At 37.8% G+C, this 24,610-nt stretch overlaps 1 protein-coding gene across 6 annotated transcripts in view; it reads left to right on the forward strand.

Moving 5' to 3' along the window:
* The window catches only part of RALYL (RALY RNA binding protein like), a 396,968-nt gene that overhangs the window by 265,703 nt on the left and 106,655 nt on the right, over window positions 1-24,610 (forward strand). Inside the window, exon 1 of one of the 6 annotated variants that reach the window (XM_062641597.1) lies at window positions 1,430-1,678. The exons of the other annotated variants lie outside the window; for them this stretch is intronic. Within the exon in view, the coding sequence (XP_062497581.1) occupies window positions 1,498-1,678 (181 nt within the window). The 5' untranslated portion in view covers window positions 1,430-1,497. Of the gene's footprint in view, window positions 1-1,429; window positions 1,679-24,610 lie in introns of those variants that run through there. 6 annotated transcript variants of the gene reach the window in all.

A 24,610-nucleotide genomic window follows, 5' to 3' on the forward strand; every position in this document is an offset into this window, starting at 1 on the left:
ACAAAGATTGCTACAAGAAGCAGCAAATATAAAAGGAGACTCTGTAGTCTGAATCAGATCACGGACCTGATACAGCTGGAAGTAAACCCAGAGGAAAAAAATCTAGCAGGAAAACTGAGGAATTATCCTCAGCACATATAAATTGCTGCAAAAATACTGACCAGTGGATATAACAGCCGAGTATATGGCATGCAGGGTCTTTCTATGTGATGCAAACATTTTGCCTCCTACTATGTATAGCAATGACTTATTAGTCAATTCTTTTCCTTCCTGTCACTGTTGATGTGCTTTGCCATTTTCCACCTTTCTGCTGACCTAAACAATAGAAATGGTGTTATTTCAACCTTGGCATTTTAAGACAACTGTATTTGAAATACTAAATAAATCTAAAAATTGCATCCATTGCTTTCGCTTACTTCAGGCTACACTTTATCCTCAACTATGCTGATACAAATCCAAAGCAAATGAAAAGATATGTGGTCAGATTTTGACAGGGAGAGGAAAAATAGATTAGTAGAGCCAATATAAAGTAAAGATTTCACTTCAGTAGCTAGAGATGGGCCAGTGTGAAGATCTGTGTATACTGAGCAACTGAAAGAAAATTAAATTATGCACAAACTAAAAATATTTATGTTGGAGATATTGGAAAAAAAAAACTGAGAGGGGAAAAAAAAGATGAAAATTTTAGGGTAAGCAGTTGAGAAAACATGAAAGGCATCTGAAAATATGAGTTTCTTAAAACATCAAGAAATACTTCACAGTTTAATTGAAGGCAGATTTATTGCTGAATGAACAGGAATTTCAACTTCTTCCCAGCTCCATAGCTGACACGGGCATGTTTTTTCTTGAATATTGTCATAACTCTTATTCCCCAACATGAGAAGAATTTCTCCCCCTTTCCCTTGATCTCTTTAAGATGTCTGAGTTCTTTGAAATGGTGACATACACGTGAAAGATCATATGATGCTGCCACATTTTTTCCCATGACATTGTGATTCAACACAATAATGGACAATGAATCAGTTATAAAAATGAGTAATCAGTAGAATGCTGCTTAAAAAGCTTCCCAGATTTAAACACTGAAAGGTAATGCAGAAGTAAACATAGGCATGTTTACCTGCAGTCAGGATTTAATTGATCAACATGTGTTATTTTTTTTTAATGGTAATTTTGCTTGAAAATTTACCCCCGAATATTTTAATGTCTTCATATGCGTGATTCTAAGAGGTCACAATGAAAAGTTAGTTGTTATTAGTTTATGAGGTCATTTATGAAATTTGGGGTATATCAGGGCTTTTTCGAGGAATCTTAATTTCAGACTATTAAATAGCACATTACCCCACTTTGTCTGATTACATGATTTTATATGCTTTCAAAATTTTATTAGCTGGTATCCAACACATTTGAAAAAATATGAAAATAAATACATTTTTTCTCGGAGTTTTGTAACAGAGAAAATAGTAAGAGCCAGTTGCATCTCCCCTGGATTTTAGGAGAATGGTATTACCCTGCCTTTCTCTGAGAGATTGCTGGTTACCTTCTGTCAGTGAGCAACTGTCTCCCTGCAAAGCAGAAGCACGATTGCATCTCTTTTCTCTGTGTTCAAGGCAATTCCTTTTTAAAAAGTGGAATTTCTTCAGAATGACTATGTACAAGAGCAAACGCAGAAACCAAAGATGTAAGTAAATTGTAAAGTATTTTTAATGTTCTTACAGAGGAGGGAAAATAAAATCTCGAGTTTCACCGAAAGCCATGCTTTACCCTGCTCTGGTTAAATAATACTGGGAAAGCAGGAACAGTATTCCATGCCAATTATCTCACTGCAAATGTATGTTAATTGCATGAAAGAGCTTTAAAATTAAAAAAAAAAAAAATAATAAAAAAAAAAAACCTAGCTCAATTGTTACTATGGAAACCCTCAGTAAGTGACTGCTTTATAATATCAACAAAAAAAATAGAAATCAAATATAAATTTAGCTAAGAACAGCTAAGGCTAGCTTTAGCTAAGGCTAGCTATAGCCTTTGACTTGTCAGGGTTGACATGTTTTCCCTTGTTGGACTGTATGTGGTTAGCTTTAGGGAACCAGCAATACCAGAACTTTAGGGGCAGTCATTTTAATTTCCTTCACCATAACTTTCAGAAGAATTAAAAGAATTAACTAGTTTGCATAAACCACAGAAACAGAAACTGGGGAGAGGAAAGCATGCTTCTCTTGCATGTGTTTAAGACACTGCAGCACTGAAAATTCACTGGCTTCTAAATGCTTGAGTTTCCAGTCCAGCACCTGTTTGACTTTCTAAATTGCTATGGCATCAACCAGGGGAATTTTATTATCAATACTGTCTGCTCCAGAACATTATGGAAGGGTGACTGAGGCAAGTAAAAACAAAGTGCTGCAAGTCAAGAAGTACGTGTTACTATAAGGAAATCTAAGAAGAAGCCAAGTTATAAATGGAGAGCATGTCTGAGGCTGAGAAAAAACATTCCTCTAAGAAAACTGTCATGTAGGGACTGTGTGCTTTCAGGGAGAGAGCAGGAAGGAAGGAATATCAATTTGGAAGAAGGTAAGTTGGACTTTATTAGGACAGGTTATGTTACTGTTCAGAGTTGAAGGGATATATATAGCTATATCACTGACCTCAGTTTTTGGTACTTAGAGCTTAATTTGTATAGGTTTTCTCCAGTGTTTCTTGCCCAAAACAAATGGATGTGATGCATGTAGAAAGTTTGCAGGACAGATCTGTGCTGAAATACCTGCAACGGAAATAAATCATCTGCTTCACATTCAATAAAATAAGTTAACATAAATCTCATTCCTATAGCTGTAGTGAAACAAAATTATATAGATACAGGCAGATTATAATTAATTTATTTCATTTTTAACATACTACTTTCTCTTAGTGTTATTATGTGAACCAGGAGCTCCTTCTATAGCCAGCTGAATTCATAGTCATTCATGAAAACTACACAAGGTGCTTTTAAGACTGCTTTTATGAAGAGAACTTGCCTTCTTCTCCTTTCCCCTCTACCCCAGCTGACCCCAAGAAAATTCTGTGATTTTCTACAAGAGGAAAAAAAAAAAAAGACACAAAAACAACAAACCAATATAGTCAAACTCTGAATTATGAAGGTGGCAACTGCAATGTGGGATTTTTTTATTTTTTTTTTTTAAACTGTCTCTAATGTTAAGATCCCAATCAATAAAATATCTCAATATAACTGTCTCTGCTACCTTGGATACCAATACTGTCTACATGGGTGCTTCATTAATACCTCTTAATTAGCAGCTGCGATAGACAAAATAATTTGAGAAATTTTGATATTCCTTCTATTCATATCACTTCAAAGCTTTTTAAAAGATAGATTTCATCTAAGCAATTGTTATCCTGAAATATACAGGGTAATGGTAGCAGCTGTGTTAAACCAGAAAAGTACTACATTTTCTGTCCATTACATTTAACACATGCTCTATTTCAAATATCAAGGCATTTTTGGTGGCCTTTAATAACACATTTAGTATATAATTTCCATTATAGGTAGGATAAACCTTGAGGTTTATGTCTCCTCTCTACTTTTCTAGCACTTGAATATGTGGCATAAACCAAAAGTGAGCTTTGTGGCTTTTTCTTATTCACTGAAGATCTGCTTCTGGATTTAGTACACATTGAACGGTACCATAAGCACTTTCCTAACCCATTTTTTTTTCCTTTTAATGTTTGAAGAAGGTTATAAAGGCATTCTGTACTTAATTTAAAAGCACATCAGATTAGAGAGAAGGATATTTAAAATAGAGACATGATGATCTTTTTCTGACATAAAATATAAGGAAACCCCATTTCCAATTTCTATTCCAGGTACAAGACTTTTGCTACAGGAGTAAATGCAAAAAACTGGCTCTACTTACCTGTGTGTGACTGGGATAAAGGTTTCCTTTTTTTTCTTTTCAGCTGCAGCATCATACATAAGTCTTCTAAGTTCAAAACTAACCCCAATGTTTCACTCTCATTGTACATTTGGTTTTGATTCTAGTCAAAGTGGCCTTCATACTAAGTAGTTAACATATTTTATTTATTCCATATGTGGTTTTCAGTAATGAGAATTAAAAATAACTATTACAGTAAATTGTGAAACTTGCATCACTAAAAGAAAACAGATTAAGGTTATTTCTGTACGAGTGTTCGTTTATCTACACGTACATGCACAGTCTCCCTGCTTACATTTGTCTGCACATCCAGATTTATAGCATGCTTTATTCTTATATCAAGACATTATCTAGCTGATAGGCTTAATTCTGATTTCATTTCATGGACCTAATGACTGAGTAAGGGGAAACCATTGTAACAAATGCAGTCTTATCAACACCGAAAAAAAATAAATGTGTGATAAAACTTTTCTGAAATAAAAGTTTTAAACGTTAGACTGACCTGCTTTGGGGAACAGCTGCTGAGGAGGATGGTCAGGACAAGGCTTGTGGTAGGCTGCAGTGTACCTGTGGGTTTTCTCCATGGAGAAGCATTCACATCTTCTCATGAAGTGAGTAGCAGGCATCCATTTTTACCTGGGGTCTACCTTGTCATTGTTATTTTATATGCTGACATGCTACAAAGAGCAATTTCTTAAAAGTGTCACCCAGATCTTTTGAAGATTCTGCATCTTTTAAAACCAACAGATCATTAGTTATATTTCAGGAGCTGTTTTAAGAAGAGTAATAAGAGGGGAGACATCGTGCCTCCTGTTATTCTGGTGATTTCTCTTCTCACAGGAGAAATGTCAAAACTTTACTTGTAATTGTCAAATGGATTATAATTCTTTATCCTCAGTTGCCAATTTTGTCTGTCCAGTCCTAGGTTTCCCTGCATGCAGAGTGTTGTAGAAAGTAGCACGTACATTTATTAAAGGGTTAAATAACTTATAGTAACATAAAAGTAAAATAAATTATTTTCAAAAGTTTCACAGATAGCTGCTGCAATGTTGAATGCATGTGGCTGTTGTAAAAGTAAAATAATATTTGGGGCTTAAACTAGTTCTGTAGTTAGAGATGTGCTGTCCACAGGTGTCACCTGATGTGTCTTTTTCAAGTATTCTTATCTTGCTGAAAAAAGGATTTTGTATGTATTGATACCATCTGATTAGAAATTCTGTGAAATTCTAGTTTGAAGGAGTATTTTGTCCTATCAGCATTATTTGATCTATTGCATTGCCTGCTATATTTTCTTTAATTGATAAGGTCATACTTGCCATCATTTCATCATGGATCTACTGTTCACAACTTTGTCCTTTATATATGGCATAATGGCTTTCAGCCTTAAAAAAATAGAGTTGGCATCTGTTGAATCTTGTTATATCACAGTTTGATCAGCCCATGATTAATTCCATTTTCTTTTTGCCTCTTAGGGCAATAAAGTGTCCCCAGTACTGAGGCTGCTGCTGTTCAAAGAAAATAGCAGGCTTTAATAAAGTGTGTGATAGAAGTTAAAGTGACTGGAAAACCAAATCTCATTGGGGAAAACAAGTGTAATTACTGACCCAGATACATATGAGAAAACTCTTTTTCCTTAAAACATCAGAGACCAAGACAACAAGGGAATATCTCCTCAACTTCTTCATGTAAAGCTATCTTAGAATAGCCCCAGGACATTCCTATTGCTGTACACCTTTTGAGGAAGTAGAGTTCAACGTAATTAAATTTATCAGTAATGAGAATGAGCAAAAAGACACTCATGGCCTGCAGGACTACAAATGTCATTGAATATTCACATCACATGGATAATATCTTTATCCAAAAAAAAATATATATAATTGCTACTCAGCAAGTAGCAGCTTCAGAGGTAGAAGCACTCTTCTCATAGCTTTGAAGGGAATTCGTTGTGACCTGAGAAAGTTGGTTTGTATGAAATTATTCATTTCCCAATGTTATTAAACATTAAAACTCAAGACATAGGTCCCTCAGTGAAGCATGCAGGATAAATAAGCTAGAATATTTTCTTTGATGCTTTTTCAAGTGTCTGTGTAGACTTCTAAAAGACTTTATTCTGCTTCTAGACTGTACAAGTAAATCAAAAGTATTGAAAGATAGCTGTTTCAAAAAACATCTTTTGAAAGATTAGTAGTCTGATCAAACCCTACATGCAAAACTTGCATGATGCTTCCCACTGCACAGTGGGAGTCTGCTGAGGAGAAAAATGGAATTTTTGTCCTTGTGGAGTAAATGCTGAAGAAATAATAAAAGTGGGACGGAAAGCTTAGGCAGTCAAGAATTTACAGACTGTCTTGAAAAGGTGAGATAATGAAATAAATGGTGCAAGTACAGATTCAGAAATTACTTTAAAAATTATCTGAGAGCAGAAGTCAGAACTCCTGAAATAAAAATGGAGAACATAACAAAGAAATTCAACGAGTCATTTCAGCTTTATATAGGAGAAATCTAAAGGAAAAAAAGACACTTTAATAATACCTTTGGCTTCATTGGAAAGATTATGTTTTAATGCTGGGGGGGGGTCTTTATTTTGCGTAAGAGAGTAGATTATTGGACAATATGCAATGGTTCAACAAAAACATAATTGGAAAGCTAGGGAGAACTCATTAAAATACATCAGCTGTTGTAAGGATCATAAAAAGGGTATTATTAAAAAAGATGATCATATGCAAATAATGTAATTTGGATTATGTGATTTGAAGTCTATTAGGGGAGTTAGCAAAGGAATATACCACACCAATGAAAGTTTGTATTTAAAAGGTCATTTAAAACTAGGCAGGTATCAGAAATTTAAGCATAATACTGGTTTTCATGAACACATAGAATTCCAGTTCTAAGCCCTTCTCAGGCTAGCAGCAAATGCTTTTATGTTCATCAGTAACACAATTTATCATTAGTGAAACAGGACTTACTGTATGTTGGCTAGTTTTCTACAAGGAATCAAAATTTGCAAGTTCTGGAACAGCACTCCAGTAAAGACCTGAGATCTGGGAAAGGAAATAATGGTTTTAAAAAATTAAGTTTATTAAAATAACAATCAACAAGTTGAAGACGTTCCTAGTCTAAAACAATCTATATAGGAAGATAATTCTGGGTTTTAAATTGTGCAAACACAAGTGCAAGTGGTTAGAACCTAAGGTTAGATAACTGCTGCCTAATTTAAATGTACATTTTCTGAGTGTAATCAGTCATAACTTACTAAAAGTACTTGCAATCTCTTCTCTCCATCATTAGATTTTCAATCAATTTTTAAAAGTCTCCTTTAAATATGTACTATGGATCTGATTACAAAGTATTTATTCAAAACTTACAGTATATGTGCAAGTAGAAAGAGTATTATTTTCATAAAATCTATAAAATCTATAAAATGCTGGAAATCTTGAAGGGACTCCAGCCTTTATCTTTTAAAATCTCTGTATGCTGCTATAGCAGTGCCATCTACATGTTTACTCAGAAAAAGAAGAAAAATCCTTTAGGGGTTCAGAACATAGAGAATCTCTTCTTAAGGGAAAAATTTTCTGTTGCTTATTTTCGTATGAAGTACCAACATATTTTAAGAAAAAAGAATTGCATGACAGAATATGTAAGGGGTACAAGACCTGGTTTTAAGCAGATTTTTGTTTTGTTTTCTTTTCATAGCTAACTTGGTTTTTTTTTTCTGTTGCCTTTCATGTACATTTTCTGCAGGAACAGAGCCATGCCTCTATCCTACCTCCAGTACAGGTGTTAACTTCAGACAAAGCCTGTGTTTCTGCCTCTTTCCATAATCCAAAATATTGACAGGCTGAAATCCCAGTCTTTCTGATGTGTGCAATCTTTTCCCAGTAGATTGTGGAAAGATTTTTTCACAAAAATTAAATATACAAAATTAAAAAAAACAGAGACCTCTAATAAATGTTTTCATGACATATCCAGTTTTAACCAGTGATAAGACCAAGCACATTTTGTGCCACAGTTTGACAGCTTCACTAGGAAAATATCCCATAAAGTTTAAAAAACTACCTTTTGGGTCTCTCAAATGGTTATCAAAAATCTGATAAACCATTACAGGGATATTTAGTGGTTGAGCATCAGCCAATGCCTAAATGCTACCGGAAGTCCAGCATTTTATCAGCAGTTTCATCTCTGAGATTCTTTGATAGTAAAATCCAGAAACATTTCTGAATGTTACTTTGGAAACATTCCCCCTCTTCCCTCTATACACAGCCCAGAAGGGGCAGAGATCTCAGATACATTAGACTGGTATCACAGTGAAGACTGTGAATGCATATGACCAGTTTTGAGACTCTGGCTCCTACCTATGAAGCATTCAGCATCATATTTTTAGTTTTGAAGAGCTCAGTCTTTGGCCTTAAATGATATTTTTCTCTGTTCCACCTAATTTCTTCTGTTTTTTTCATTTGTTTTTGGTTGGGGTTTTGTTTTAGTTGTTGGTTTTGTTGTGTTTTTTTCCAGTTATTTGTGTGTTAAACATTCTGAAAAATAGGCTGTGTTGTCACTTTATAACGTGGATTATGCTTACAGACTTTTCTGTCCCTGTTTGAAACTTCCTCATTGTCCTTTGCAGAAGCCTGAGGTGATCTTTACAAGCTACTCTTTTTTTTTTCTTGAACTTCCCAAAAATACAGCCTTCACAGGGCTGCTTTCCACATTAGATAGATAGATAGATGATAGATAGATAATGTATATTGTATCATAAGTCTTTTTTTTTGACCCTGATGAGTTAGAAATTGCCTTAGAAAATCATCCAACTGTAATTCTTTAAATAGAGCATCCATTGCTCTCCAAATCGCTGATATCTGTCTTACTAATAGTTTCCGAAGGCAATTCTATTGCTGATTTTGGTTCACCTCCAGGTCTGTCATAAAGCTGGGTTTAGGTGTGACCTTCTAGCCTGGTTTTACTGCTGGTGTTCAGATATTATTTCCTTAGGACTCACATTTTCACAGCTATTTGCAACAATTTGGTTTTGCTATATTTTGATCATATTACTGCAGGCAACATATGCTATCAGGACAGAACTGAAACCTAATGCCAAAGAGTCTCAGCACTCAGCAGTCTTGCTTATTAATCTGAAAATGATCTTTCCATTTTATTGGTTATCTTTTTTTGAAGGGAAGATTTTTTTCTAAACTTGAAGTCTAAAATTAAAAAAAAATCAAGAGAAGTGGTAGGGTAAGGGAGGTACCGTCCTGCTTGCCCTCAGTGGCTGAACAGATAGCAAAAGAAAATCTCAGTGCTAAATCTCTAGTGCAAAAGAGATCTGCACTAGAATTATATATATATATTATACTGACCACAAATACTGTTAGCTTGAATAAGCAACTTGAAACAAGCAACCTGTCTACACAAAATTTTACTTTCAAAAAAGTTTAGGTATACAAACAGAAATGCAGATTAAAAAAAAATTAAAATCCTGCATAGAATTTGTAGCCTAGGTACATGAGGAACAAGTATGTTGAAACTTTAAAATTAAAGTGAAGTGTCTGATATATATTATACCCCATTATAACTTATTTCTGTCTTATTTAATGTGGTTTAAAACCAAGAAATATTCTGTGCATAGTTAGGTTATATGTAAGTGATATACACTATCTATAGTTTTCTGCAGAATTTAGGATATGCATCAGAGAGTGGAAGGGAAAATTGTCCAGTGACAATTTACCAGCTAATCTCTGATGAAAGTCTGCTCCAGAAAGCGAGCTTTTAAACAGCATTTTGTGCCTATGAACATCTTCTCCAGGAGTTCTTTTTTGTTTTATTGATTACTAAGCTTTTGGTCATGCAATCATGACCAAACTGAAATCAATGGTAAAATTCACACCGCCAGATATAGTGTTGAATCAAGGCTTTATTGCTCAGAAAGAGTGATAATTATTGTCCTACACTGTTGTCCTGGGTTCAGCAGTAGCAGTCATTTTTCCCCTTCTTGGTAGCTGGTGCAGTGCAATGTTTTGACTTTCAGCTCGGGAACAGAGCTGATAACAAGGATGTTTTGGTTTGGCCAAGGACTTTGTGAGCCCCATGCTCTGCCAGGGAGGAGGGGGAGCCAGGAGGAAGCAGAGACAGGACACCTGACCCAAGCTTAGCCAAAGAGGTATTCCATACCACAGCACGTCATGCCCAGGATGTGACTGGGAGTTAGCCGGAAGGGCTGGGGGACTGCAGGGTTGGAGGAGGTATCGGTCGGAGCTTGGTTGGGCCTGGGGGGCGAGTTATCGGTCGGCTGGTGGTGAGATGATGTATTCTCTTCCCTTGTTATTTCCTTTATCATTATTATCATTGGTGGTAGCAGTAGTGATTTGTGTTATACCTTAGTTACTAAACTGTTCTTATCTCAACCCGTGGGAGTTGCATTCTTTTCGATTCTCCTCTCCGTCCCTCCGGGAGCAGGGGGAGGGCAAGAAAGGGGGGGGAAGTGAGCGAACGAATTACCTGACTGGGTTTAAACCACGACAGTTCTTTTTGGCGCCCAACGTGGGGCATTGAGGGGTTGAGATAACGACAGATCTGACTGGATTAATAGTCACTCATCACAATGCTGATTTATTGGGTCTCAGAGTTGTTTTGCTTGATCTCACAGCTTCAGAATGTTGTAACTTACTTAGAGCCGGTATTTGCTGTGTTAGTGTTTATCAAGTATGGGGCCTGGGCTAAGGTTCTTGTCTCACTGTGCTTTATGGAAATGGCTTGTAATACGGGCGGGCTCCAGCAGCAGGGCGGGACGGACGTGGCCGTGGACTTGTACCTGGCCGTCCGGCTGCTCTTCACCGTCCTGGCCCTCACCCTACTCTCCATCTTCGTGAGGCTGCGGGGAGCCGAGGGGGAGCGGCCCCGGGAGCCGGCGGCAGCCGAACCGGCCCGGGAAAGCGGCCCCGGCGACCAAGCGGCGGCAGGAGCGGGGCCGGAGGCCGCGAGGGGACGGCTGCCGGTGGAGGAGGTCGGGGCGGTCGAGGAGCAGAAGGAGGCGGCTGTCGAGCAGCGAGAGAAGGCGGCGGAGGAGCCCAGCCCCGCGGAGGAGCCCAGCCCCGCGGCCGAACCGAGCCCCGCGGAGGAGCCCAGCCCCGCGGCCGCGCCGAGCCCCGCGACGGCCGAGAGCGTTTCCCGGAAGCCGCCCGCCGAGCCCCAGGAGGATGCAGGAGACCACGCAGCATTTCCCAGCAAGGCAGAGGAGGAAGAGCTGGACTCAGGAAAAGAGAAGCTGATGGTGGGAGAGCCGGCAAGCACAGCGGCTACACCAGCCCCAGTGACAAGTACAGCAGCATCAGTTGAGAGTTCTGAAGGTTTTGAATGGCCTTTGGGTATCCTTGGTACCTGCCTGCTGATTGTGGTGGGGATCAGCATGTTGGCACACACACAGGCTGTGTTCTACCCACAACCATTTTGTCTGATCTCAAAAGTTAAGCAGAGTCAGGTTTGGGTCTTGTCTGGGGTTAGACGAGGATATGGGGGGACCAAGAGGTTTTCCCCAAGGCTGGACAGCCAGGAGTGGCAGGGTGTGTGGGACAGTATGGGCAAGTATCTAGTCCATTGGGCCCCTCCAGTGCTTTGGAAGCATCGGAGATGGAAGGCAGCTGTATGGAGTCCCCAGCAACAAGCTGCAGAAACTGCTGAAGGGGACAGTGAATTATTTTGAGCCTGGTGGGCCCAATGCACTTCAGGCCATCAGAGCAGAGATGCAACACAGAGATGGACTCATGATCGAGGGGTGGACTTAGCAATGGACACTATTGCCCAGGTTATTCACGAGTGTGAACACTGCACACAGTCTCTCCTGCTCTGGAAGACTGTTACAAGAGATGGAGCCTGACATCATGTACCAGATGGACTCAGCAGCTTTATAGGGACTGGTCCATGCACTAAGATAAGAGTGCACTGAGATAAGAGTGATGGTATATTGAAAATGTGGGATCTGAGCATGACGTGAATGGTATGGAATAAGGGGTGGATAATGTCCTGGGTTCAGCAGTAGCAGTCATTTTTCCCCTTCTTGGTAGCTGGTGCAGTGCAATGTTTTGACTTTCAGCTCGGGAACAGAGCTGATAACAAGCGATGTTTTGGTTTGGCCAAGGACTTTGTGAGCCTCATGCTCTGCCAGGGAGGAGGGGGAGCCAGGAGGAAGCAGAGACAGGACACCTGACCCAAGTTAGCCAAAGAGGTATTCCATACCACAGCACGTCATGCCCAGGATGTGACTGGGAGTTAGCCGGAAGGGCTGGGGGACTGCAGGGTTGGAGGAGGTATCGGTCAGAGCTTGGTCGGGCTTGGGGGGGCGAGTTATCGGTCGGCTGGTGGTGAGATGATGTATTCTCTTCCCTTGTTATTTCCTTTATCATTATTATCATTGGTGGTAGCAGTAGTGATTTGTGTTATACCTTAGTTACTAAACTGTTCTTATCTCAACCCGTGGGAGTTGCATTCTTTTCGATTCTCCTCTCCGTCCCTCCGGGAGCAGGGGGAGGGCAAGAAAGGGGGGGAAGTGAGCGAACGAATTACCTGACTGGGTTTAAACCACGACAACTGTGTTAATAGAAAATAGCCATGTAACATGCCCCAGGAGCCCTTCGTTTAGGATTTAACTCAGACTTGAAAGGGATGCCTTACAAATGAATGCCTGTTTATTCTGTTTCTTCAGCCTCTTGGCTGAAGCATCTTTGAAACTGCCATTAAATTGTCCAGTTTATTACTGTTTGATGTTGCAGTTTGCTGAGAAAAATTAATACAAGCAGCTACTATTGTTACACACAAGCTACCACACAGTCTTTAGACATTGTTTTGGAGTTGTAAGAGACTTGGATGTTGCACCAACAAAATGTACTTTAGCCTCCCAAGTAATATGATTTTCCTACCTGTGACTTTTTAAAAGGTCCAGGATCTACTCTGTATGTTAAGAGTTCTCCAAATTATTATTGTTTATATATGTAGATATAAATACACATTAAGCTAGCATTTAACTGATTTCTGAAGTTATTTCTCCTCAGGGCCTAGGTTAGGTAAGCACATGATTGTCCCATCCAACTCCATACTCAGGTTTTCCTCTGTGGAGAGTAGAGTTTAGGAATGGACATAAGTGAGGACATCACTGGAGCTCTCCCCAACAGGAAGCTGGCATGTTGGCTAGAAAGCAACTGTGTCTTATGCTCAGAAGCACACCTGGGTCCTTTAATTTAGGCCATGTAAGTATTTTGTCATGGACAGCAGCAGAAGCCAAGTTGCATTTACCTAGTTGGCAGACAACTTCTTCCATTGCAAAAAAAATTACTGAAATAGTATAAGAATATTTTAGGCAACCCTTCTTGGAAATTATGTAGTCAGTACTTAAGATTATTTTCAAGAGACATGGGCTGTTGCTGGGCATTGACTGAATCTTCAAATATCTGACCCCTGGTTTGGTCTCTCTTCACTTAAGAAAGAGAAAAGAAATCTGGCAAGTCAATTTTGTATGTCTTTTATCAGACAGGCATTGAGAAAAAGCAGAAAAGTGTGTGTATGTATTTTCATTCTCTCAGTTCTCAAAAGCCACTAGCCAATTCAGTTTAAAATAAATTTCATAAAGGAAAAAGAAATGTGGGTTTTTTTAACAACCACATATTTGGCTGTGCTTCAAGCAAATGCAAATTAAGCAGCCAATTTATAAACCCTGCTATAAATGTGGTTTTTCAAGGGAATCTGTAACCCATTTGGAATACACTCATACTGCTCACTGTTATATTATAAATTTCCCAAACATAAGTTATTCAGAAACATTAGCACATTCATGTAATTTAACACTTCATGTGATAGCGTATGAATATAGTGCTCTGGCCGCTATAAAATATGAGATAAGGACAAAACGGTTTATCACAGGGTTCATGTCTGTATTGAAGTTCAAAGGATTTAATACCTTACTATCAAGGTGAAACTTTAAAAAAGAGTATTTAGTGGTCTTTTGATGGATATGCTAAAGTCAAACGGTATTAGTGATCTTTCCATTTAATGCTGTCATGAAAGACTCAGTGTGATGTATTGAAGGATTTATCCAGTGATGAAAGTTCTAGAAATCAGAGAAATTCTTGTGCTGTCCTTACTTATTAAAAATAGCATCAGTAATAATACTAAAGCTCATTTAAATGTTCTATAGAGAGGCTGGAAGTTGTAGGCTATGTAAAGAGAATATTGTCCAAGTCCGTCATCTGTAGTCTTGAATCTAAATTCTTAATAATCAAAGGTAACAGTAGAACAAGCTAATTAAAGATCAGCCTCATGACCAGAGGAAGCCTTGTCCCAGCTCACTTCCCATGAACTGCATCATACAAATATTTTAGAACTCCATTAAGATACAGGGCACATATCTCAAATGTGCTTTTATTTTACTCTCTTAATAACAAACTGTTTCTATTTATACTATAAAGCAACTATTTGTTACTTACTTCTTCAAATCTGTATAATAAAATGTGGTTTGATCTTTTATGCATTGATTTGCCTTTCTGGTTATGTGCCTTACAATAACTAAGTCAGGTGCAGGGAAAAAATAGAGACTGGTGGAGAAGAGAGGAATTGGAACTCAGTTCCAATCTGCAATGAAAACATTATGCTATTGTGGCCAGAAACTTGTATTTTGAGAAGTAAGGGTTCCACGTCTTGACTGTGAAAACAAAGTTGATTCCAGTCTTGGGAAAGGAAGCAGCATCCCTGCTTTTTCCTTGGAAGGATGTTACACTCTTTCAGCTACATCAATGTCCTCAATGAGAGGATTTGGGGATAACCTGCACAGTGTCTTCTTTTTTTTCTGTTCATGTTGCAAAAAAAAATCACAAAACTGGAACAGCACAAGCTGACTTAGTGCAAGATTATAATCTACATTACTTCTGCTATGTTCCTCTTCACCTGAAAGCTCTACCAGCAGGGACCAGGGATTCTCCATCTGAAATACATCTTAGAGAACTGTAAACTCACCAGGCTGCAATGAAACCAGAAATAATAAAGATAGCTATATTTTCTGTATATCTTTCATAAATTCTAATTAATTTCCTCAGTGGAACGATTTCAAAGCTACTTCAGCAGTTCAGGTGATATTGATAAGCTCTAAGAAAGTTGTACTTTGAAGTGATTCATTAATTATGGAGCATAACTTCGTTTTTTCTGATGTGCAATAAACTCATATTTTATCATGCACTTAATTTTATGGCATTTAAGGCTGTTACATAGTCCTAAATAGTGTGTGTCTAATTAATGCTCCCAGATTTCATCAACACACATGAGTTACTCCTTCTGGCACTTTTCATTATCAGTGCAATGATATTGTTCAGGTGTGGTACATAGCAAGTATTATTTTTTTTGCTTGACACACAATTCATTGCCTTATCTTGTGATGTGCAACTGCTGGCAAGGTCCTTAAATAAAAAAATGAGACTGCAGTCCCATGACAGAAGACCACCAAGAATACATGTAGGTCACACCTGTTTTGTTTCCACAGCTGTATAAATTTGATTCGCCACAAAGCTGGTTATTTTGATCATTGAATCAGTCCAGTCAGGAAAGTAGTGAGTATTAAACAAGGACATTGATAAGATTTGAATCTGTGTGTATAAAAAAGTAATAAGCTTGATATACTTTATATTTTTAATTTTTTGAGTGTAAAATTGCAGCAGCTTATTGGGGGGCATACCCTGAGATCCGTACGTAGCGCTTATTATTAAATTGGCTGTTCAACAAACTGTCACCTCCAAGGTTAGATGAAAATGAAGTCTGAGAATAACCACTGCAGATTACTAAAATATTTGGTTCCAGACTTCAAAAAAATCATATGAAATTCCAGGGTGGGTTTTTTATTAAGCAAAACATGTGGTTTATGTCAATACAAAATAAGTTCAGAAATGTTCTTTTTATTGTATACATCTTTAAATGAATGAAGTTATATATAGCAATATATATCCACATTTTGTGGCTGATTTATTATCCAGTTTGTGCCATTTCTAGTTACATTGGCTGGTACAAAATCCTGTGAATATATTAATCTCTCTGTATCAGAACTAAGCTGATTGCTAGCTGGGGCTTAAGAAGATAATGGCTTTGTGGCAGGTATGTGCTGACAATGTTTATCATCAGAATGCCTGTACAAGGTGTTTATCATGGACCATGTGCTTCCAGGGTAATGCAATTTTTCCTGTTTGAACATAGCCACCTGATAAACACACCCTGTGCAGGAAACAAAATCCCTTATCACATCTCCAAGCGGGTATGCTCAGATGCTCTTTCTGAACAAATATTCTCCCTCTTGAGAGTTCCAATGAAGTTCTGAGGGCAAGTTCTTTTGGGGCATGCTGACAATTTCCACAGGGAGTTTATTTGAAGTGAAGGGGTCTCTGTTTGGGGAATAAAGTGTTTACCAGTTCACCAGTATTTACAGATCAGTGCTCTGGCTCAGGTATGTATTAACCAATGATGGTGCAGCAGCAGAAGCAAGGAATTTGGGATATATCTGTCCTTAGGTTTGAAAGACCATTCGATTCTTCCTTTGAAAACCTCATTGTACTATTGGGAAGTATTAGAGATGTGGAAGAGGAAGTAAAAGGATGCGAAAGCAAGACCTGTACATCACTTCATAACTCAAATGGGGGAGGGGGAAGTGGTGTTCCCAGTTCATGGGTGGGAGTCGACAGAGTCTGTATCCCACAGATTAGAGCTCTCCTTTAGCCCTGAGCTCTGCTTTTTGTTAATGTTGCATTGATGGTCTCAGAAGCTCCTTCTTGCTTGCTTAATCCTACCAGCAGAGATCCAAATTACTTAGAAGTAACAGACATTACAATAGTTATACAATTGGACACCAGCATGAGAGTTAAAGCATGCTAAGGCTTTTTCCTGTCCATACAACTGTTATTTCTGTGATCAGAAGACAGATATCTCGTTTAGTGTAACAACTTGTGCTGAGAGATAATTGTGCAACATTTTCAATTAATTACCGTGCTAGAAATTTGAAATTAGCTATAACCAGTGTTGGCTAAGGAATTAACTGTGATGTGGCCCTTTTCAAGTTATTTACATTAGAAGGGTAGATGGCTGGTATATAGTAAATTGTCTGCCATCCTCATCAGTTACTTTACAAAAAGGCAGAATCTATCAATAGAATAGTTTCACATAATTTCAAGTTTCTCCCAGCTGACACTTCCCACAGTTGATTGGTTTCGTTTTTTTCTCAAAATTATGATTTTTGCAACTATGATGAATTCTTACTACTGGGTTTGGTTTTTGTTTGTTTTTTCTTTTTTCCTTGTTTTAAAATTGTATTAGAACAAGTTAAAATTAAAAAAAAAATACACAGATATTTGCTTTTATGATGTTTTTTGCAAATGCTAATACTGAAGAAAGGTACTGGAACGGTAATATTCTAAGTGACTTATGGGTTTGGAAAACACTGTGTATATTTAATACGTAAGCATAACAAGCCTGTATTTTTCAGAAAAAATAGATTCTTTCAGTGTTTGTCTTTTTAAAACTAAAGCAACTCAGTAGCGGCAGCAGCAACAGTTTTGTGTAATACAGTGGCTAAAAGGCTGAGTTCTGCCTATGTTACAGCTTCTGCCATTACTACAACTAGTTTTGCATTAACCTGAATACCTAGGCCTTTTGTTTTAAAGTTGTAGCAATAAATTATAGTTTGGATCCTTTAAACATGACATATATACTATGCCATTAATTGCTCCTGTTAATGGGGAGGACTTGAATATGCAAGCAATAAATGGTACAAAAGAGAGCTCACTAGTCAAAGCCTTTTACATGGACAACCTTGACAGTCCAAGATTGTTGGCTCCTTCTTTTCTGAAACTTTTTCTGGCCATGGACACAAAACTGCCTGATATCATAGCTATGGGCAGGAATTCAGAGATGCAGAGATTAAAAAAGAGGTTAAGATAAAACAAGTGGCATGAGGGACTTTTCACAAGGGTATGTAGTGATAGGACAAGGGATAATGACTTTAAACTTAAAGAGGAGAGATTTAGATTAGGTATTAGGAAAAAATTCTTCACTGTGTGGGTGATGAGTCATTGGAACAGGTTGTCCAGAGTTGTGGATACCCCATCCTTGGAGTGTTCAAGGCTAGGTGGGACGGTACTTTGAGCAACCTGGTCTAGTGGAAGTTGTCCCTGCCTGTGGTGGGGGACTTGGAATTAGATGATCTTTAAGGTCTCTTCAAACCCAAGCCATTCTATGTTTCTATGATTCTATTAATAAGACACCTGTTTTTAATTTTTTATTGCTAAAATAATTTGATTCTATTTGCATTTTTTTTTTAAAGTAAACAAACCTTTTTCCAGTGAGGATCACATCATCTTTCCCCCTTTTACAGGAGGCCATATCTATGAGTTAGTTTCATATTTCTCCTTCCTCTTTAATTCTGATTCAATATCACTTTGTATGGTAAACAGACAAAAGAATTATCATCCTCTCAATCAAGGCTGTATCAACATTGCAACCATATTACAGCTTATCTAAGGTACTTTAAGTGTATCTGTGAATCCTCTGTCCTTTGTAGAACCAGTTGTCCTCTCTTTCATTAAATATCCCCAGGAAGACTGATTAGCTCAGGCCTTTCCTTTTTTCCTCCTAAAACTTCTTATTTTATGTTCTGTGATGTTTCTTGTATATTAATTCTTTTAAAAATAATTTCCTGAAAAAGTAATCAGAGCACTTATTTATTCCAAATTTATGTACTTTGCTGGTGATCTTGTTGGTGACAGGTGAAAGTAAGTGTTCACTCTGATGAACCTATTTTTAGCGAGACAAGAGACATTTTCCTATGTCATCTTAACTTTTTTTGCTTATATTGAAAAGGAATCAGAGATGTATATACATTTTCTACATTCATAGGTAGTGAAATGTGCACAAATGTACTAAACTTGAGAAGATTAATTAACATATAAAGATTTTTCAAGCAAAATTGGAAAAAAAATTACAAACCAGGTCCAGATAACAATTTCAATGTTATAATAGTTATGTACAAAGTAAATTATGCAATTATTGGATGTATTTATGTAACTATTTTGAAATCTTAGTATCTTCAGTAGCTACATGGTCAAGATTACCATAAGTAATTATTCATATACTGCCAGAAAATTACGGGGCAATATATAATCTGTGACATTTCCCTTATGAGAACATAAGTCATGTTTGGTTTTTACATGTCAGTGGCTTTGTCTTGCAGGATACTAAAAGGAGGTCAGCTAGCAAATATGCTAAGTAAGAGCACAAGGGGCATCCATGCAGTTAGGAGGAACATGCCCAAAGCTCAGCCTCAATGCAATATAAGTAGGACTGGCAGGACTGGATGCAGTGTGAAAGAGTGAAAAAAGAGACATTTAGATACAAACGATGCCGGACAAGTACACTGTATTACTGATCACTAAGCTCAGACGTTCGAAATCCACACTTTAACACTTGTTGACAAATTAAAACATGTTTTTCTTATCTATGTTTTTGAGAATTTTTTGTAGGGGTTGGCAGGACAAACATGAGGTTGTGTTGGCTATTCATAGCTCATCTACTTGAACAGTTGGATATAGCTCAATAATAATTATATTTATTCCTTTCCTCATTCTTGTGGTAGTTCTCATCCTCTGTGATTGTTTACTGATACTTCTTGCTTTCTGTTATGGAGTTTCTCAAGCATATGTGATAACTCACTGTATTTCTATTTCTTCCTGATACATCACTTTCCTCCACTGCGGAGACGATAGGTATAATTACTCTTACTTTGTGATTTAGCATAGTATCCACAAATTGCTTTGTTGAAGACCACAGATATGCAAAGCAAATAAAGACCATTTGTATGTTCATGAAGCATGATGTTTTAGATAATGTAAGATTAGCTAAATGTAGACTTTTGAGCAAAGTTTGTAGGATATTTTTCATTATATTAATTATCTAGTGCATATAGTAGATGAGTTTGAACTTCAACTACCTCTGCCTCTTGACTGCCTCTGTGTCTTCCCACCATCATGACAGCTTTTAGATCTTGTTACCAAAATATGGTGGGTGTTTTTTCTCTTTCTTGGTAGTTAAAGTGAAAATATTCTAAATTCTATGTCAGTTTTACAACTGTACACACAGTCATCCTGTAGTTGATTACTGTTTCTTTAAGCAGAAGTATTAACACAAGAACAAATGTCTAAACTTGATGAAACCAAGCAACAGTAAAACTCTCTTAGCTAAATTTCAATTTCACAGGTTCAAGCATTGGAGATATTAGGAATAAATGAAGAACCAGTTCCCTTCTTTTGAACTAATTCTGTTTCTTGTATAATTAAATTACATGTTCCACTGCCCACATTTCCTATGCCAAATGGATTTTTCCCTTCATCTTTTACAGTATTAATGTCTGTGATTTCTCAAATGCAGAACTGTAATTTGGGATTTTTGTTACTTTTGGTGTGCCATTTAGGAAGACTCTATCTTTTCCTTTGGTCATCATGTTAACAATTATTATCTAAGGTTATACATAAAGTAAAATATGTTAATGATGGAATTTAGAGACCAGTGGTATTAAGATGAGGAAAATAATTACTGCCAGCAACAGACTGCTCATGATTAGAAGGGAAAAAGTAAGTCAGCAGTTCCATACCTTTATTTTTAATCTCCTGTTCACAAGGCCTTCTGTTTGTTATCTTGTTTCTGTATTACTTTTATTTTCAGACTGGCAGGAAGATACATATATGTCATATGTTAAGAGTCCTGATATCCAAATAAAGACCAGCATTTAACTTCAGTGAGTTTTTCTTCAGAAACTTCCCAGAAGAAAGATAACAAATTCTTACTTTGGGTCCTAGTTAAAATGGCAGAGAGCATAAAATGCTCTTTCAAGATATTATATCTACATGAGAAATTTGAATAAGCTGCATAAAAAGATAAGACCCTCATTGTTATTTATTAAGGTCCTAATCTGAGTTGACATTTTATTTCCAAACTGTTCATAAATTTGACTTTTTTTCTGAAATCTATTCTTGGTTCAATCATAATTAAAAAAATAAAAATTCAAGTAGCAGCAATAATCTGTTTCCTCTCAGTGGAATTAGAGCTGAAAGAAAACCTGGTTTCTGTCTCTTTTACTGTGGCAGAACCTAAATCCAAAAGCACAAAATATGTTAATGCAGTCAAGTGCTCAGACATAGTTGTAGGAATAAAGCCATATGTCATCTTTCACATATCCCAGAGAACTGAAGATAAGTGCTATGAGGTTCAGAAATGAACACTAGGAGTAGCTACACAGAAGCCCTTCTTCCTCCCAGTGTGGACTGGAAGATGAGCTAAAACAGCACCACTGGGTAGGCAGATTTCTTCCCTACACAGGGTTTAGATTATCCAGGTTCTACATAGTAGCACAGGCTCACTGCAGACGCACCCCAGGGACAAAAGCCACCTTGAATTTTTCATAAAACTATGCTGACTGTATCTGTGCTATGTTATAGTGATGGGCATGGTGATCAATTTTATTTGTCACATCCAAATTTTCAGTTTCATATGAGCCCACAAAGAAGACAATGAAGGAAAAGTTAGAATGGTGGTTTGTGGGTTTATGGTTTTTTTACTGGTTTTTAATGGCTTGACAATTTTCTTTTAGACTAATTAGTTTGGAGATGTGCTTGCTTATCATATTAAATTATAGATCTTAGGGTTTTGTTGCTCAGTGCATGAAGCCACTGGGACAAAAAGAAACTGTGGCACTACCAAAAGTATTTTGAATTTTGACAAAGTTACAGCCTACTTGTAGAGAGATAACTCTAATGCTTTAATTTAAAATGGCTTACTGTTTCATCTCTTGATTTTGAATTGTTTACGTATGACTATTTCATTAAATGGAAGCTACTGCTGTTCTTGATTTTTGAGAAAAATACTGGTTTTGCTACGGAACAATTTCATGCAGTGGCAACTTCAATAAGTCAGTATTTCAAACAGCAGTGGAGAAAAATGTATTCAATGCTCCTGGGTTTGTGGACACCCAGGCACCACACTGTATATTTAACTTAATATACTATAATTATAATTAATATTAATATGTATTTTCTGGGACACATAAATGTAGTTTGCATTTGACCTTCGTATAGATTTCTTTCATTGCTGGCATGCCTACTGAAGTGACTATATGAGCAAAAAAGACTTTGATTAAGTTCTCCCCCAGTATAATCTTATATCAGAATAGATGTTCATAGAACCATAGAATAGTTAGGGTTGGAAAGGACCTTAAGATCATCTAGTTCCAACCCCCCGACCATAGGCAGGGACACCTCACACTAAACCATGTCACCCAGGGCTCTGGCCAACCTGGCTTTGAACACCCCCAGGGATGGAGCAGTCACAACTTCCCTGGGCAACCCATTCCAGTGCCTCACCACTCTAACAGTAAAGAACTTCCTCCTTATATCCAATCTAAACTTCCCCTGTTTAAGTTTGAACCCATTACCCCTTGTCCTATCACTAATAAAGAGTCCCTAATGCAGAGTCCCTCTCCAGAGTCCTTTTACCCCCCTACTAGAAGGCTGCTATGAGGTCTCCATGCAGCCTTCTCTTCTCCAGGCTGAACAGCCCCAACTTCCTTAGCCTGTCTTCATACAGGAGGTGCTCCAGTCCCCTGATCATCCTCGTGGCCCTCCTTTGGACTTGTTCCAACAGTTCCATGTCCTTTTTATGTTGAGGACACCAGAACTGCACACAATACTCCAGGTGAAGTCTCACAAGAGCCGAGTAGAGGGGCAGGATCACCTCCTTCGACCTGCTGGTCACGCTCCTTTTGATGCAGCCCAGGATACAGTTGGCTTTCTGGGCTGCAAGTGCACACTCGTTACTGGTCTCCAGCTGGACATTGAGCCATTGACCACAACTCTTTGCTTGCAGTCATCCAGCCAGTTCTTTATCCACCAAGTGGTCCATCCATCAAATTGATGTCTCTCCAATTTAGAGACAAGGATGTCGTGTGGGACAGTGTTGAACGCTTTGCACAAGTCCAGGTAGATGACATCAACTGCTCTACCCCTGTCCATCAGTTCAGTATCCCCATCATAGAAGGCCACCAAATTGTTTAGGCAGGATTTCCCCTTAGTGAAGCCATGCTGGCTGTCACCAAGCACTTGTTGTTTTTCATGTACCTTAGCATGCCTTCCTGGAGAATATGCTCCAAGGTTTTGCCAAGCACAGAGGTGAGACTGACTGGTCTGTAGTTCTCTGGGTCATCCATTTTCCCCTTCTTGAAATGGGAGTTATATTGCCCTTTTTCAAGAAAAATGTGTTTCATACTTAACTTTCAGTAGAGACAGCAAAAGCAAAATGTAGTGAGAGCTCCCATACTATTCTGCAGGTAATGAATCCTGTTAAAATGCAAAATTTTGCTACAGATTTAAAATTTAAAGTATTAATATTGAATATATTTTGGTCCATTAAGCATATTTACAGGTCTAACTTGATAGCTTTTCCAGTACTTTCCGGTTTTTGTACACTGATTGGGTTTTTTACTTTTTCTTCTCAATTTAAACAGGATTCAATGAAATTAAATTCTGGAAAAGATGTGATATCTAGAACATTTCCTAGATTAGTAAAACTTGGAAAATGGTAATATGCAGATGCTCCAACAGTTAACTCTCAATAGTGCATAAAAAATACATTTAGGTATCTGAAGATGCAAGATTACATGCATGCACCATAAAACTTCATCATACTCCTCTGTGAAAATGGTAAAGAAGTAAAGCAGGATGCACCCAGTTTATGACTATTATGCAACCGGAGTGGGATACTTTTGTTCTTAATGGCTGGTCTAAATTCATTTACCTTCCTGTTCCTTCTCGACTATACAACAGGCTATATACCTCTCTGACAGCTGAAGTCTGTGTCAATGACAGTACTAATCCCTGTCTCATCTGTCCTCGCTCTTTGTTCTGTCATGGCACCAATATCATTTGAGTTTTGGCTCGTGTCCTAGCAGAAAAAAAATACGCACTATGCAGCATCCCTCATGGCCATCTTTGTCAGCATGTGTCACCAGGGGTAGTGAATCATGAAGAACCTGTTGAACCCGGAAGTGAGCCAGTGTTATCTGCAAGCAGATTTTGTTTTCCTTTGGGGATAGTCCTTCATACTCAGCTGTATTACTCACCTTCCCAAAACTACAACACATATCAGAGAAAAAAAAACAACCAAACACACAATTTCTAATTTAAAGAATACAGCCAGACTTTAATTATTACATGTAATAACATGGGGACGTGCTTATTTTGCACATAGACTTTCAATACCTGAGCAGAATCTGGGGAGCTGTGATCTCACAACTGCCATAGATATGAGCAGTGTTTTCATTTAGGAGAGGTGTCAAATATTATGAATATGTAAGTAAAACAAAATAATTGTAAACTAATTACAACAAAGTTGGACCTTTCTGGGTTATTTGCTGTGATCAGAGCAATTAGAAGAGCCTCTATTTCCAGTCAAACCTAAATGAAAACGTGCTGAAAGAAAACATGACTCCACTCCAAACAGTGATGCACCCTTCCCACATCAGAAGTCGTACATGTCTTGAAGTGAGCACTGGGATTCTGGTAGCTAACTGATGCTTGATCTTGTCCTGTATCCACTTACATGAGCTGAAGCTGAGAACCATTTGCATGTTCTTATTC

The sequence above is a fragment of the Pezoporus occidentalis genome, unplaced genomic scaffold (genome assembly GCF_034315485.1).
Source record: "Pezoporus occidentalis ecotype Australia unplaced genomic scaffold, CSIRO_AGI_Poc_V1 ctg69, whole genome shotgun sequence".
In the NCBI taxonomy this organism is placed as follows: domain Eukaryota; kingdom Metazoa; phylum Chordata; class Aves; order Psittaciformes; family Psittacidae; genus Pezoporus; species Pezoporus occidentalis.